The sequence below is a fragment of the Cygnus atratus genome, chromosome 19, assembly GCF_013377495.2.
Source record: "Cygnus atratus isolate AKBS03 ecotype Queensland, Australia chromosome 19, CAtr_DNAZoo_HiC_assembly, whole genome shotgun sequence".
In the NCBI taxonomy this organism is placed as follows: domain Eukaryota; kingdom Metazoa; phylum Chordata; class Aves; order Anseriformes; family Anatidae; genus Cygnus; species Cygnus atratus.
In genome coordinates, this window is record NC_066380.1 from 11,638,219 (window position 1) to 11,652,420 (window position 14,202).

At 45.1% G+C, this 14,202-nt stretch overlaps 1 protein-coding gene across 2 annotated transcripts in view; it reads left to right on the plus strand.

Moving 5' to 3' along the window:
• Window positions 1-14,202, plus strand: part of RABL6 (RAB, member RAS oncogene family like 6) — a 59,070-nt gene that overhangs the window by 38,877 nt on the left and 5,991 nt on the right. For both annotated transcript variants that reach the window (XM_035564680.2, XM_035564681.2), the window contains exons 9-12: window positions 3,239-3,597; window positions 5,775-5,937; window positions 11,782-11,994; window positions 12,753-13,098. In XM_035564680.2, coding sequence (XP_035420573.1) covers window positions 3,239-3,597; window positions 5,775-5,937; window positions 11,782-11,994; window positions 12,753-13,098 — 1,081 coding nt within the window. The remainder of the gene's footprint in view (window positions 1-3,238; window positions 3,598-5,774; window positions 5,938-11,781; window positions 11,995-12,752; window positions 13,099-14,202) is intronic.

Sequence of the window (14,202 nt, forward strand, 5' to 3'; positions counted from 1 at the left end):
TAGGAGCAGGTGCAGAAGGGAGCCTGCATGTGTGCTACTCCCCAGACTAGCTGAGCTGGAGGGAAGAATGACAGTCTTTGCACTTCAATCGTGTAGCATTTTTTCCCTCCAGCTCTTAAAATGCGTGTGTTTCTGTAGGAGAAACAGGTGGTATTCACAGCCCTTCCTCCCTCTGGAGATGGCCACTTGCCCAGAACAAAGCAGGTTGTTTCCAAACTGGGTAGCTTTGATGGAACAAAGTACAGTAAATCTTCAATAGCCTGATATTGTAAGGAGTGTCCTGCACTTCATTGGGACCAGCTTTAAATACTCTTCAAGCTCAATATTCTTTATCCCCAAATGACTACATATGCTCTTTGTATGTGCTTCATACAGGATCCTGTTCCGTAGCCTTCAGTACACAATAGTCTTATCCTACCTGAGGCACCCAGCTGCCTCGATTGTGGGACAGTGTCGTGATCAATAATGCAGTAGTTGTTCAGTTCTGTTTGCATGTAGCCTTGGTGAGTTAGGTGCTCACACAGACTGGCGGAGCTGCTCATAGCCAGAAAGCTCAGCTCAGCCAAGAGAGCAAGCAGAACTGGCACCAGGACCTCGGATGCTGGCTGTAGCAGCGACCAAGCTTGCAGGCCCTCCAGCCAGGAGCACTGTTGCTATAAACAGGAATAGGGGTGCATGTAGATCAGTTGGCATTCATTTCTCTCCACAGTTGGGAGGTATGTCTTTAACCCTGAGCAGGACTTGGGAGAAGAAATCAGTACCATGAAGCAGAACTATTCAGCCATCCTGCCTTCAGCTCGCCAGAAGCCCTGAATCCAAGCTTGGAGGGGCGAGCTGATGGAATTTATCACTTAATGCTTCTGGTGTAGATTTGCAGAGCTGCACATCCTGTGCAGGCAAGCATCTTGGATAGTTTTTCACATCGCAGCAATTTTGTGGGTTCAGAGCATTCACTTACTTGGATAAGGGCTGAATTACAGGTACCCTTCCTTGGTTTATCTTTCCTTCACCACAAATGCAGCGCATAGTCTGCTGTGGGGGATGCTGAACTGTGTGTATTGTGACCACCTACCTTGTCAAGAAAGGAGTGATGTGTAATTCCTCGGTCCCACAGCACAGTGAAAGGCATGCGTTGAAAATACCCTGTTAGAGTCTTGCAGTCTGTGCATGATGCATTGCGCACCTTCCAAACAAACCTGATACTGTCTCCACAGAGACATCTGTACTTGTATGTGCAAGAGTTAAAATCCTTTGTGTTTTCTGTTTGTCATGTGACAAATCCATGCATCATTTTCCGCGGGATGTGTTGTTGCACAGCTCACCCCAGCTGCGGGTCCCTTGGGAGGGAGGATGCTGGAATGGATGCTTTGTCGCATGCTCTGATCGCAGTTCTGATGGGAGCTTGTTTTGTTGTACTCAGCGTAGGTAGAATAAACATGTAAGCCTTGCTCAAGATCCTGGTGGAAGCATCAGATAGGTTAGCACAGCACTAATTTAGCTGCCTTGACAGCAGTCTCAGGGGAGAGGCAGAGGATGGGCCACGTGACAGCCTGGCTACTTCCCTGCTCCTCATAGGCAGCACCGCATTTGTAGTCTTCTGGGCTGGTCTTCTGGAACGAGCAAGGCAAGTCTTTCCTAGCCATGCAGACGTGGTGAACTTGGAGCAAGAAGACCTGTTCCCTAGCCTTTGAGCAGATGACTAGTTCCTTTGCATTGTTGAATTCCTTCACATTTCTGCATTGCACAGTCATCCAGTTCTTTCTGTATCTTGTCCCTGTCTTCTGTGTTGATGAACTCCTACTTGCAACTTCGTGAACATATCTGTGGTCCTTGTACCACTTAACTGAAATACTAAATACATCTCAAGGCTAACTCTTGACGAACTCTACCAAGGATTTCTTTCCTATCAAATACCACTTCCTAGTGCTGCCCTTTATCCTCTCTTTAGCTAGTTTTTCCGTTTTAACTAGCAGCTTCCTGGGGTTTTTCACTAGGGCTCCGAACATCCTGTGGTCACAAAGTATATTAATTTGTTTCATAAACATGTATTGGGTTGTTCCTTAAAATAGAAAATGATATCTCAAGGAAGTTGTAGAATCTTTTAGCCCACGATGTTTGCTTCTGCTTAGAAATCATTCTAGTGAAGGTGTCTGTCTGTCTGAACTCCCTGCAGGACAAGGTCGTGCTCTGTATTGGACAGCAGTCTCCATTTCAACGTATTCATTGTCTGGAGCACAACCAAATCTGTCTTGCAGAAGCAGTTGGACCTAGAGCCTCTGTGCACATGAGTTTATTAGGCTTAATGAAAGGAAGCAAGACCATGACATTTGCTAGATTTTATACATGATACACTTCAGGTATCCTATCTGTGTATCTTTGACATGCTACATGTAACAGATCTTACTTTGAGACCATTCTGTAGAAAAAGCCTTTTCATTTCATCAAGCTTGTGAAAAGACTGTTAACCAAATGGGCTGCAGAAGGAGGCTGCAGCAGGATCAGACTTGGTTTCATTTTTTCAAAAGCATGGAGCGTTTCACCCTTTCTGACGGTACAGGCTTTAATGCTCTTTGAGTCAGGAATCCAGCCAGGACCGCAGTTTGCTTCAGAGCGTCTGCTGCTTGGTTCAAATGGCTCCAACACATGGTGTGTGTGTACAAGGGGAGAGACTGCACATATATCTGCATGTTGTGAGAATTATTGCAGTCAGTCCTCTGAGCCTCTGGATAGCTCTTGTTTTTTTGTTGTTGTTTTGTGTTTTTTTTTAATTCAAGGATTCTCCTCACAAATCCATTCTTGGCTGAAAGAAGAGGTTTTCATAGTATTTAAGATTTCCTGAACACTTTGATCTCTTCTGCAGAATACAGAAATGTGCCATTCCTGTAGCACTTACTCCCTTAGAGACATATGTCCAAGTACTGACTTAAGGTTGAGTTTCAAGCCCTGGCACGTTGTTACAGTCTATCTATCCAGGGAGTTCCCAGCAGCATTACAAATGTAGGTTTCATCCTGCAGTGCAAAACAGATTGGGATTCTCCACACCATCATGCAGATCGTGTGACTTTAGCACACCTGGGTGAACCAGATTTATCATGACCCAGGGAGTTGTGGCAGCTCTGAAAGCAGGCCTGTACCCTCCCAGCTCAGCGTGTAGCCAAAGCAGCACAGCGTTGTACTCTGTTGAGCATATTTTCTCCATTACTTATATTTGTAATTTATCTTTGTAATTTATCTGCAGCTTCCTTGAAATGATGGAAGCCCGAAGTCGAGGACACACGTCACCACCGACAACTAATGGGCAAAGCCCTTCCTCTGGTTCCCAGTCACCCATAGTACCTCCAAGTTCCACATCGACAGGCAGTTCCAGCCCTGGCACCCCACAGCCACCACAGCCGCTTTCCACAAGCTCTGCCATCTCTCCTGAACCCCCCTCATCTTTTTCACCAGTGCCTGCACCTGAGGCTCAGCAGCCGCATACACCTCTGCCAGCTACCACCTCCCCAGCACCTCCAGCTGCAGCCCCGCCTCCGAAGCGCAGCATCATTTCACGTCTGTTTGGGACATCTCCTGCGCCAGACCCCTCTCCTCCCCAGCCAGGTAGGTCTAGACAGGGTGTCACCCATGGGTGTTTCTCTGTTTTCTTTTCTGCTTTTCCGCAGTGAGAGGCCAAGCAGACAGTTGTCTGAGAAACCCAGGCCCTGTTTGTGTGCAGCACGTCCAAGGAGAGCTACATGGTCACTTGCTTCTTTTCTCCTGATTGGCGTTTTGTTTGTCTCTGTGTTGGACTTGGACAGGGACTGTCCAGCCAGCTGGACAGGGGCTGTAGTGTGCTTCATGAGGAAGGTACTAAGCACCCAGGGGACACTAATAAAATAACTGTCAGCTTCTTAGCAGGAGCGCATACGCCTCTTGAATAGCAAGAAAAATCATTAGAGAAGCTATTTGAAGCACTGTCTTCACAAAAGTCTGGCAGCTCAAAGGGGCTCCTGTGTCTTAACAGAAAGCAGCAGAGTGCTGGTTTTAAAGGTTATTCAGCCAGAAATGATCACGTAAGTCCAGGCTCTGCAATGGATTCCCCTCCAGGGAAATAAGCTCCTTTGAAGATGGTCTGAGGAGGAGAGCAGCCCGCCTTGATTTCTTCCTTAGCAGTGGTAAACAATGGAGCAGAGTGGCACAGCATTCGGTCCAAACCCTGGCTAGATGAAGTTGCAGGGCAGAAGCATTGAGAGGTTTGCTGCATTCATTTTTATTGATCTGGACCTTAATTTGCCTGTCACATTCTCTTTGTGAAGCTGACTGGAGTTGCAGAGCTGGCACTGCCTAAAAATTATTAGCGTGACATGGTTTGAATCACCCGTTGGAAATACCTTCCCTCTCAAACTGTCAATCCCTAGAGCTCACAGTGCTCTCAAGACACCCACAGAAAGAAAGGAGGAGGTGCTGGGAACATGGTTTGCAGTTTCAGATGTTGAAATCTTTCAGTTTTAGATTTGTACACAATGTTCTGCATCCTGAATCTGTTACCAGGTATGACACAGTACACCCATTCCAGTTTGTTTATGACTCTTCCTATCCACAAACAAACAAACAATAAAAGAGGAGAAAATGTTAGAAATGCCTTGTTGGCAAAAAAAATTGGTCATATTGATATGTATAAAAAAGACTAGTGGTCTACTACCAAATCTAGCTCAAGACCTCTTTAGGCTTGTGGCCTGCAGTCCTGGGATCTCTGGAATGCTTTTTAGGAGGGTTGCAAAAGGCAGCAAGGAAAAACTGATCTGTTGTTATATTTATGTAGTGTGCCAAGGGTCTGCACCTCTACGGGAACCTGCCTAGGGACTAGCTAATTGGAAAGCAGTTGAAAATCACTATCAGAAAGTAATACTTGGTGTTTTCTGTGGGAGCTGTTATTTAACCTTTCCATTGAAGTCTTGCAGCAGTAATTCTTTTGGCCATGTTTTTTCTTACACCAAAGACACTCAGTGACATTAGTAACACTGCTGTTCGTATGCAGAAGTAAACTGAAAGCTGTGCTATTAGGGCAAAATCTATATTCATATAGAAAGCTTGCTCACCCAAAAGAGTCTAGGTGTGAAGTGCAGTCCAAGCAGAAGAAAAAGGTTTAATACTGCAAATCTGAAAATATTAATCTCTCTAGACTTCAAGTGTCTTTCATCCTGATACCTTGACAATAGGTAAAGGTGTCTCTACACATAATTTGTGTTAAAGCAAATCTTTATTTGCAGTAGCTCTTGAGCTTTTGGTAACATAGGGCATTTAAAAGCACAGTATGAACAATCCTGCCTTTGACAGATACAGTTTAGGTTACAGTTTACAGCAAGAGGAAGTGAATGAGCGAACTGAACAGTCTGGAAAAGGGGTAAGAATAATGAAGGGACATAACACAGGAGTGATGCATACAGTTTAAGTACAAAAATGTGGTTGTGGTATAGTCAGTTGTGGTATTCACTGTACAGCAGAATCAGCTACCATTCTAAAGAGATTTTCAGACTCATCTAGGAGGCTGGATCAACCTTGTGCTTTGTAAACCACAGTGGCTGCACGAGGTCTGTGAATGACTTCATGTGAGATTCTGGTCTGGTTTCTGTATCCTGTTCATAGCTTTCCTCTTCCCTTGCTGCATAGCTGAGGTCGTGCTTTGTGGCTGTTATCTGTGTGCTAAGGGGGCCCTGGACAGGATAGGTGTGTAAAAATCAAAATTCTGTCTTGCTTGTGGTGAACTCAGTGTTTTACAACTACTGTTGCTAATACAGATGCTGCTGCTACTCCTCCTCCCCGTCCTGAAGCCCCTACAAAAGTACAGAGTGTGGAGGACTTTGTTCCTGACGACAGCCTGGATCACAGCTTTCTAGAAGACTCAGTTCCACAGAAGGACAAAGGGAAACTACAGACTAAACACCGTATCGATAGTGAAAGGTAAGGGAAAGAGGGTGGAGCAAGAGCAAGACAGGGATGTACCAGGATGTGCAATCTGAATAATTGCTCAGGCCTAGCTAACCCATTACAGCTGTTCAGAAAGGGACTGCAGAGCAATTAGCAATTAGCTGCCCCTACTCCTTTCTGTCTGTTACTGTCTCCCTTTTAATGATACACACTACTTCCTGGGAAGCAGGAAAAACGGCAGTAAAAGCTAGTTATCACCTTCCTGGTTTTGCTGTCTGCCTTTCATGACCAGTGATAAACCAATGGGTTGCTTTGTATCAGGAAGGGTTTTCCCTTCTAGCCAATGTGATGAAACGTTTGAGGTATTTTCCTTATGGAACTTGACGCACTATGCAGGATTCTTCTGTTTTGCCTATTGAATAACTTGCCGCTGCAGAGGCCCGAAGAATGGACAGGTTCCTTCATGGCCTGATACTGCCATTTTGGAGGCATTATGAGGAGGACTGTGTTTTTTGGAGGACCCTTGGGGGCACTCCATGGCTCAGTGGGATTCTGGAAGGAAGGATGGAGGTGGTTGTGCTCTTTTGCTCATGTCTCTGCATGCTTGCCTGCAGATTGCAGAAAAGTCTTAGGGAAGGTCTTCTTGTTCCTCTGTCCATTTCTAATGTCCCTTCCCAGTATCCTTCAGATGGGAGAGAGCTGAACTTGTGGAGGCTGGATTTTCTTTTTTTTATTATTATTTTTTATTGTTATTTTTTCTCCTGGATTTCATTTTTTTTATCTAGGAAAGGGATTGTGATATACCAAGCTGCTCTGACAAGAGGATGTTCAGCAAGGCTGTCTGAAAGCAGGCTGTCATTTGAGAGGTGACCCAAGAGTACTCTCAGGCTCTGTATCCATCTGCTTAGAACAGTTTATGCCTGCTGCCTCTTGTCATCACCACTGGATTAACTAGGAGAGTAATTAAACACTTACACAGCTTGTATGTGAATGTGGATTCTGCATCTTATGACATCTTTGTTATGATTCAGTGTTCTTTGGTTCAACCACAACAACTTGAAATCAGTGCTGTGTGTGAAGCTCAGTGCCTGCCTAATGCAGGTCAGCCTGAATCACCATCCCTTATGACAGTAGAACACACAGATGTTTTTTATTTAAAATTAAAAAAAAAATGAAAATAAGAAAAAAACAGTAGTTGCTAGAAACGTGCTGGCCTACAAAGTATCTTGCTTGCAGCTGTGGCCAAGCTGGATTATTTTTGTGTTTAACAAAGAGATGTCAGGAGAGCCAAGCCTGACCTTCCTGGGGTTTGCTGAAGGACTGGGTCCTGGAGTGCCCTTAGAGCTTTTTAGCCACAGTTCTTGCTGTGGGAAGGATGCTGGATCTTTAGCACAGGCTTCTCTTCTAATAAGCGTCAGTTATTGGAAGCAAATAGGTGTATAAAATCCAAACGTGTCAAGCAGTTGTGTAATGAACTCTGCTCCTTGCCTGTAGAGTTGTCACATTCTCATCTGTTATGAAGCCCTTCTGTGTTCTGTCCCCAGTCTTGGTAGCCTTCCAGGCATACAAGCTGGTTGGGGCAAAAAGAGAGATACCTTTGGGCTTCCACTGGGCACAGAGAGGACACTCAGTCACAGCTTCATCTTTTGGTGAACAGTGGTAATCATGTACTGTTAGAATAGCTCTGTTTCTCTGGGAGAAGACCTTGCAGCGCATCCCTGAGAATTCAGGTGCTTGATACTTCTCTAGAGCATGGCATCCGTGTCTTGCTCTGATTTCTTATGTAGTTTGCACAGTTTTCTTGGTTGTCTGGCAATGTTACGTTCTGTTTCTTGTCAAAAAGGGCCTACCACAATAAACCAGGCACGCTGAAATTCAGAGCTGTGGTATGTGATTCTGTCCATCACCTGCAATAACAGATTTGAGTGAGGATCCCAGTTACAACCCCATGGTGCCCAGGAGCAGCATAAGAGTTCTGTAAGCACCGTCTCTAATAATTAGCCTCTACTGCAATAAGTAGATTATTGTAGTTGCAACAAAATCTGCTGCTGCAGATATTTATCTTGGACCTAAAGAACACAACAGTTCTGTGAAACCGCTGAAACCTAATAGAGATGTCATTGATTTTAAAAAACAGACATACTAGAAGTTGCATCCCCCTTGAATCTGAGTGAGGAACAAAGCCTAAGAACGTTCTAGAGAGATGCATTCATGTTTCCTGAACGTTTTAAAGCAGAGATCTGAGTGTTAAGCTTACACAGCTTGCCAGCATTTCCTCTGGGTGTGTTAGGACCAAGTGTAATCTCCTAACCTGAAGAACCGTGCAAGACAGAGCAGGAAAATGAGCTTTGTGTTAAATATTCCTAGACTTACTTCTCTTACCTGAATAAGATGTATTTCCTTATTGGCTGTAAGCAGGAGTCTCGCAGTTAGCTCATAGGAGAAGCCCTTAGCGCACAGTGCATGTCGTACATGAAGCAGAGGTAGTTACTACTTCTTGTCATTAGAAGCAGGGTGGTGTGTAACTGAACCGTGTCCTGAACTCAGTGTTGCGCTTGCTTCCATGTATAAGAACTTGTTTGCTTTTCCTTTCTAAGCTTCAAAAAGAGGCTGTAAATTTTGATATTTCTCATGCATTTTAGTTACATCGGGAATTCAGGGTTATTGTTTTCAGTGATGTTATGTGAACTTCTCCCATTCGGTATTCCATAACAGCTCTCTAATCAATGGAGCAAGAGTTGACGCAGAGCAGTGATGTTAGAAAAAATGTTTTTTCTGAAGCATGCTAGCAGTGAGGAAAGAGCTCGTGTCTCTGAAGCAAAGAACTTCTTGCCCGACGATCAGACAGCTGCTCAAACTTTCAACATGTACTGATGTCTCTTGGTGTTCTTATAGCTAAATCCCAGTGCAGATCTGCAGAGATTAATGGAGTCCTGCGCTTTGTTTAATGGCATTTTATGGTTCTCCAGCCTGCAGTAAAGAGAACTCACTAAATCAGTTTCCTTAGCAGTTGATTAGGAAGGCAGTTCAATTATTCCAGTTTGCTGCTTCAGAACTTACTTTGCTGCTCTTTAGCTTGATGCTCAGAGCCGGTGTGTATGTGACTGCATCAGAGGAGCTAGTCTGACTCCAGACTGCCCTCCTCCCTCCTGCTGGCTCAGGCTGTCCTGGGTCTGTGGATAAGCTGCAGGTGTCTATTTGAAAGTGAGTTTGTGCTGATGCTAACAGGATTCCTGTTGAGTTTTCTCCGTGTCACTAGACATTTATCATAAGCATTGATTAGATGTCTTGTGTCTGAAGGACTTCTAATTGGTTCTTTGCTTTTATCGCCTCTGTTTTATACATAGTGGTATCCAGTTGTGCTAGACAAAGCAAGGAGACCTGAGGGCACTGTGGTGCACACTAGAAGACCCCCATCTCCTGGAATGTAGCCATGCAGACTCACCCTGTGGCATGTGATTCCCTCAGCTTATCTGCTTTATTAGAGTTTGGGTTTTTCCTCTATCTGTAGCCACAAAAACTGATGTGGCAAAAGGATTCTGATGGCTCCTGGTGGCGCTGGATCCACTAGCTGTACAGCAGGGCTGGTGGGATACTTGTCCAGCGAGGTTTGAGAGCATACGCTCAGACTGCAGCAGGATTTGTTTCATCACCAGAGGCTGTTCCATGCACATGATGGAGGGCTTGCTCTGAGGAAACCCTGGTGCGCTCTTTGGTCAGTAACTCATACAGACCTCCGCGAGCATAGTCATTTTTGGTGGGTACCTGTGCCTGCAAACATGTTGGCTCAACACTAACGCAGGCTTGGCAGTGTGTCAAGTGTTGGCAAGAGTGGTGCAATGTGCTTGTTTTTGCATGCTCTGACTTCCTTCCAGCTGGAATCTCAGGACTACAAGCTGGTACTAATTTTGCATTGTCAGGCCTTGTTTATACTGCAGCAGTGATTTTCCTGACATATATTCACTTCTTTGCTTTGCTCTTAAGCTGCCGCTTGACGATTTGTGTGGAAGTTATACATGGAGGCAGCGTATTCACTGCAAAGGGAGATGACCCACTTCGCATGTGTGCGTACACACGTAGATGTTCTCTTCAAACTGGGAATCCTTTAGAGGCTGCAAGTCGCGTATGGTGTGCAGTGGAAGGACAGTGGCAATAGCAACAGTCTTACATTTCTTATGCTTAGTAGAGTGGTGACGTTACAGAAATACAGTGTCACTTGTTCAAGATAATATGCTGCCATTTTTTAGGGTGTGATTCCATTTTCTTTTCAGCACATTTCTAGAGAAAACACTGCCAGTGTTTCACGTACCTCAGAAATCTCTCACTTGTAATTCCTCCAGCCAGTGTGGTACTTGGAGGCTGCTTTGAACAGCACTTTTCTTCTCCTTTGTGTGGGACAGGCTGTGTCCCTCCTTTCTGGCTCAGCATGAGAGCAGCAGTGTTAATGATGAAGGGGTTCTCGAGCAGCCTGCCTCTGCTTAGCTGGGAGCTGAGCTCTGAGTCCTGAAGGCAGAGGTGCATTTCAGGACTCAACATGGAAAGCAGGAGGGAATGGATGTTAGTCCTGATCTTAATGCTGTTACCCAGACAAGCAGTAGTTGTAGTCACTCTTAAAGTACTGTGCTCGTTGTGATAAGCCTAGTGCCCCTTATGTCACAAATGCTACACTATCTGTGTCACAAATGCTACAGTATTCTTTAAAACTAACATGTAAAAAGTAACTGGCCATAAGAAGAGCCCAAGTGAGTAGTACAGTCAGGTGGACTGTGTTAGTGCCTTGGCATTTCTTATCCCATCAGCACAGCATCCTCCACTGTCTCTTTTTGTGCTGGCTGGCTGCTGGCACCATCTGCCAGATTAAGGATTGTAGTTTTTGGTGGTTCCTTTCGTGATTCTAAAATCTAATCTGTTTCAAGCCATAACCTTTTTTTTGTTTTTTTTTTTTTTGCCTCTGCGTAAAAATGAATGCTGTGTTTGTACAGTCCATATCGAGTCAAAAGGACGGTGGAGTGGGTATCATATACAGTAGATTGTCAGGAAGGAACTGAGTATCTGTTGCAGATAAAGCAAATAGAATGGGGGAAGGTAACGCAAAGGTTCATCAGCTGAGACTGAAAAATATCTGTATTCCTGACCTGAGTAAATCCATCAGAAAGTATTAAAATTGTTGAGTCCTGGGGAAATCCAGACAAGAACCCTTCAGCTGGTAATTTCAGCTGTGAAGCTCTATCAGGATGACTCTGAATACATAACTGTATTGCATTCATGGAGCCTGGCAGACGCTTAGCTCTAAAAGTGTGTCCTTAGGTTAATTTATTTTGGGAAATGTCAAAGCATGGTTATGGTGTCCAAATGGCTGCCTGCTTCAGGGAGCACCAGAGAAACGGAAATCATTCCAAGAAGCTAATAGCTGCAAGTGAATTTCCACGGTAGTGGCAGTATATGATCAGGCTTAATTACAGGATGTGGGGATCGAGGCAGGCGGTTCCCACTCTTCAGTTGGCTGATCCTTGTATGTGGGACCAGGGATGTTCTGATAGAGGCCCTGCTGAAGAAACAGGCTGCTCTACAGCACTGAAGCTTACTCATCTTAGCCTTGAGTGGTAAAAGCCACTGTGTGACACATCCTTCTGTGACGTGTTTTGGTACTGGGCTTGTGTCACCCTTGTAGCCCACAGGGAGCAGGTCCAGCGTGAATGGGGCAGTGGGCTGGGGGCATGCAGCAGGAAGACAGCAGCGGAGCTGCCCTGGACAGAGGAAGGGTAGGCCTGAAATTGGCTCTAAAAGCATGGCAAGTGGCACTGTGCTTTCAAGGGGAGGCATGTCTGTCCTATCATGTCTTCAGGGTGCTGTGTTTAATCATCGTCTACTTTGCAGTGATGGAGAGGCACCTGGGGGGAACCCTATGGTGGCGGGTTTCCAGGACGACCTAGACCTGGATGACAAAATCCCCAGCAGACCTGTGCTGGCAACAGAGCGAGTGCCCAGCGAGAACATCACCCTATCCAGTGAGGAGGAGGAAGAAGTTAAGGACTCTAATGTCATACTCATACCTGATGAAAGCATTGACACAGAACATGGAAAAAAAAGGTACGAAGCACATCTCGAAGTGTGGGATTGTGCTGGCAAACTTGGGCTTCTTCTCAGTCCTGCCATTGACTTCTGTGCAGCTCTGTGGAATCATGGTATCTCTGGAGCCTGTTCCTTCATCTTTAAGTTGAATCTGGATTTACTTGAGCTGGAACTGCTTTACGCAGCACCTTCTGAGGGGCGTTGTGGTACTAGCAGCTGTCCTTATGGTACAGCTTCATCACACCTAAGTAGTGTGCTTTCGAGCACTGTGTTTCTTTGGTCGCTGGTACATTTCTGTTTGGGAATGGCCCAGCCTTTTTTTCAAGTTTGAACAAGAGACTGTAACTGAGCTCCTGAAAGTTAATAGCAGTGTGAGGACAGAGGTATCAAGTCTTGCAGTGGGAGTGGAAGTCATTCACCACATCCTGTGCTGGAGAACGATGAACTGAATCATATTCTCCACATACCATACGCTGTGGGTAGTATGATTGGATTTGGCCCATCAATGCAGGCACCTGTACGTCAGCATCCTCAGAGACATGAGAACATTCAGCATTTGACTTACTGCCAGAAATACTTTCGCCATCTGAGTACTGTGTGTTCAAACGCACATACACACACACGTAGGATGAGCTACATCTCTTACATCTCCTGTTGAGATGCACATTGAAGCCCTTGAGGCATGTTCAGCTATTAATTGGTCGTCGTGCTTTGCTTCACAGAATCACAGAATGGTGGTGTGGACAGGCTCTGTCAACTTGTTTTTTTCTTCTCAGGTCTTCCAGAAATTCTGTGAAACCACAGAGTGAAGCAGTACTGACCAAAGCAACTGACCCGAAGCCTCCTGACAGTTTACCTTCACATTCTGTGTCTGAAAGAAACAGCAGCAGCAAGCTCAACGCTAGTCTGCCAGCTGCTGCCACCACCCCAGCAGCAGTCCAGGCCCCAAAAACCACTTCCCAAAGCAAAGGACATGCTCTCAAACTGAAAGTGGTCAAAGAGGAAAAGCCTGAGGAGTCTGACAGTGATCAAGAGGGACCAATAGCTACTCAAATGCTCTCATTCGTTATGGATGATCCAGACTTTGAAAGTGAGGAATCTGACAGCCAGAGGAAGAAAATGGTAAATAACATGCAAGAGTCACTGTGCACTGCTGCAGAGCTGAACTTGAAGTGTTGAGGCATCTCACTGAGCAGAGCTTTCATCTGCTCTGCCAGTCTCTCAGCAGCAGTCACAGCAAGTCAGGTGCTAAGCAACCTGAAGAAATTGATTTAAGCACAAACCCACTAACGCTGTGATTGGTGAAGCCATGCAGCAGCAAGGTTTGTGCTCACAGATTTTAATGTGCTGTTTATTCTCAGTAAATCCAGAGTGTGGTCAGTCAAGTAGTGTGGAAGGTATGAAATACTAAGCTGGTGGATTTTCACCTGAAGTTTAATGTGTAGAAGCGTGTGCATGCTAGAGAGAGAGGACAAGTGAGCTCCTTAGAGTCAATGCAGCAATCAAAAGGCCATACCAAATTTGCTTGGCAAAGCTCCTTACAGAAGTAGGAAAATCTACCCAAGAAGAGGGGCAATCTTTCCATTACAGCCAGGTTAGCTGTGAAATGTCGGTAATGTATGTGAGCTAAGGAGTCCCTTCAGCTCCTGTCCCTAGCCTGTCGTGTGTTAAAGACGGAGATAATGCAAACATCTTCTCTGTGCTCATAAGAATTTGCTGCTGTGACTCTAGGTACTCCTGATTTCAGTGATCTGCACTCACAGACAGCAGAGCAATCTCTGTAGGAACTGAAAATCATGATTTGGGATGGACAGTTGCTGTTCTGAGGTATCCTAAGTGTCTAGGCCAGCTTTTTTTTGGAAGTGTTTTATGTTTGCATCGTTCCAGAAACCTGCAGTAAAGACAGCTGTCCCAGTTTCTTTCACTGTGGCTATGGGTCATGTTGTTTTTTATGAAGTAATTTTCCATTCACTTAGCATTTCAGTACCTGCTTTTCCTGGCATCTTAATATAAAAGCAAAACTATTTGGAGTAAGTTTACTTTTTGTAACTGTGATGGTACATGTAACAAATGATGATGAGAAATGGGATTTGTGAGAGAACTTGCTGTTGCAGCAGTCTCAGGGAGATGCCCCACAACTTATGAACGCTTTTCAAGTACAAGGTGTACGGGTAAGGGGAAGCAGTAAAAACACTGCCATTAAGCAAGGTGGAGGGGAACGTTGCC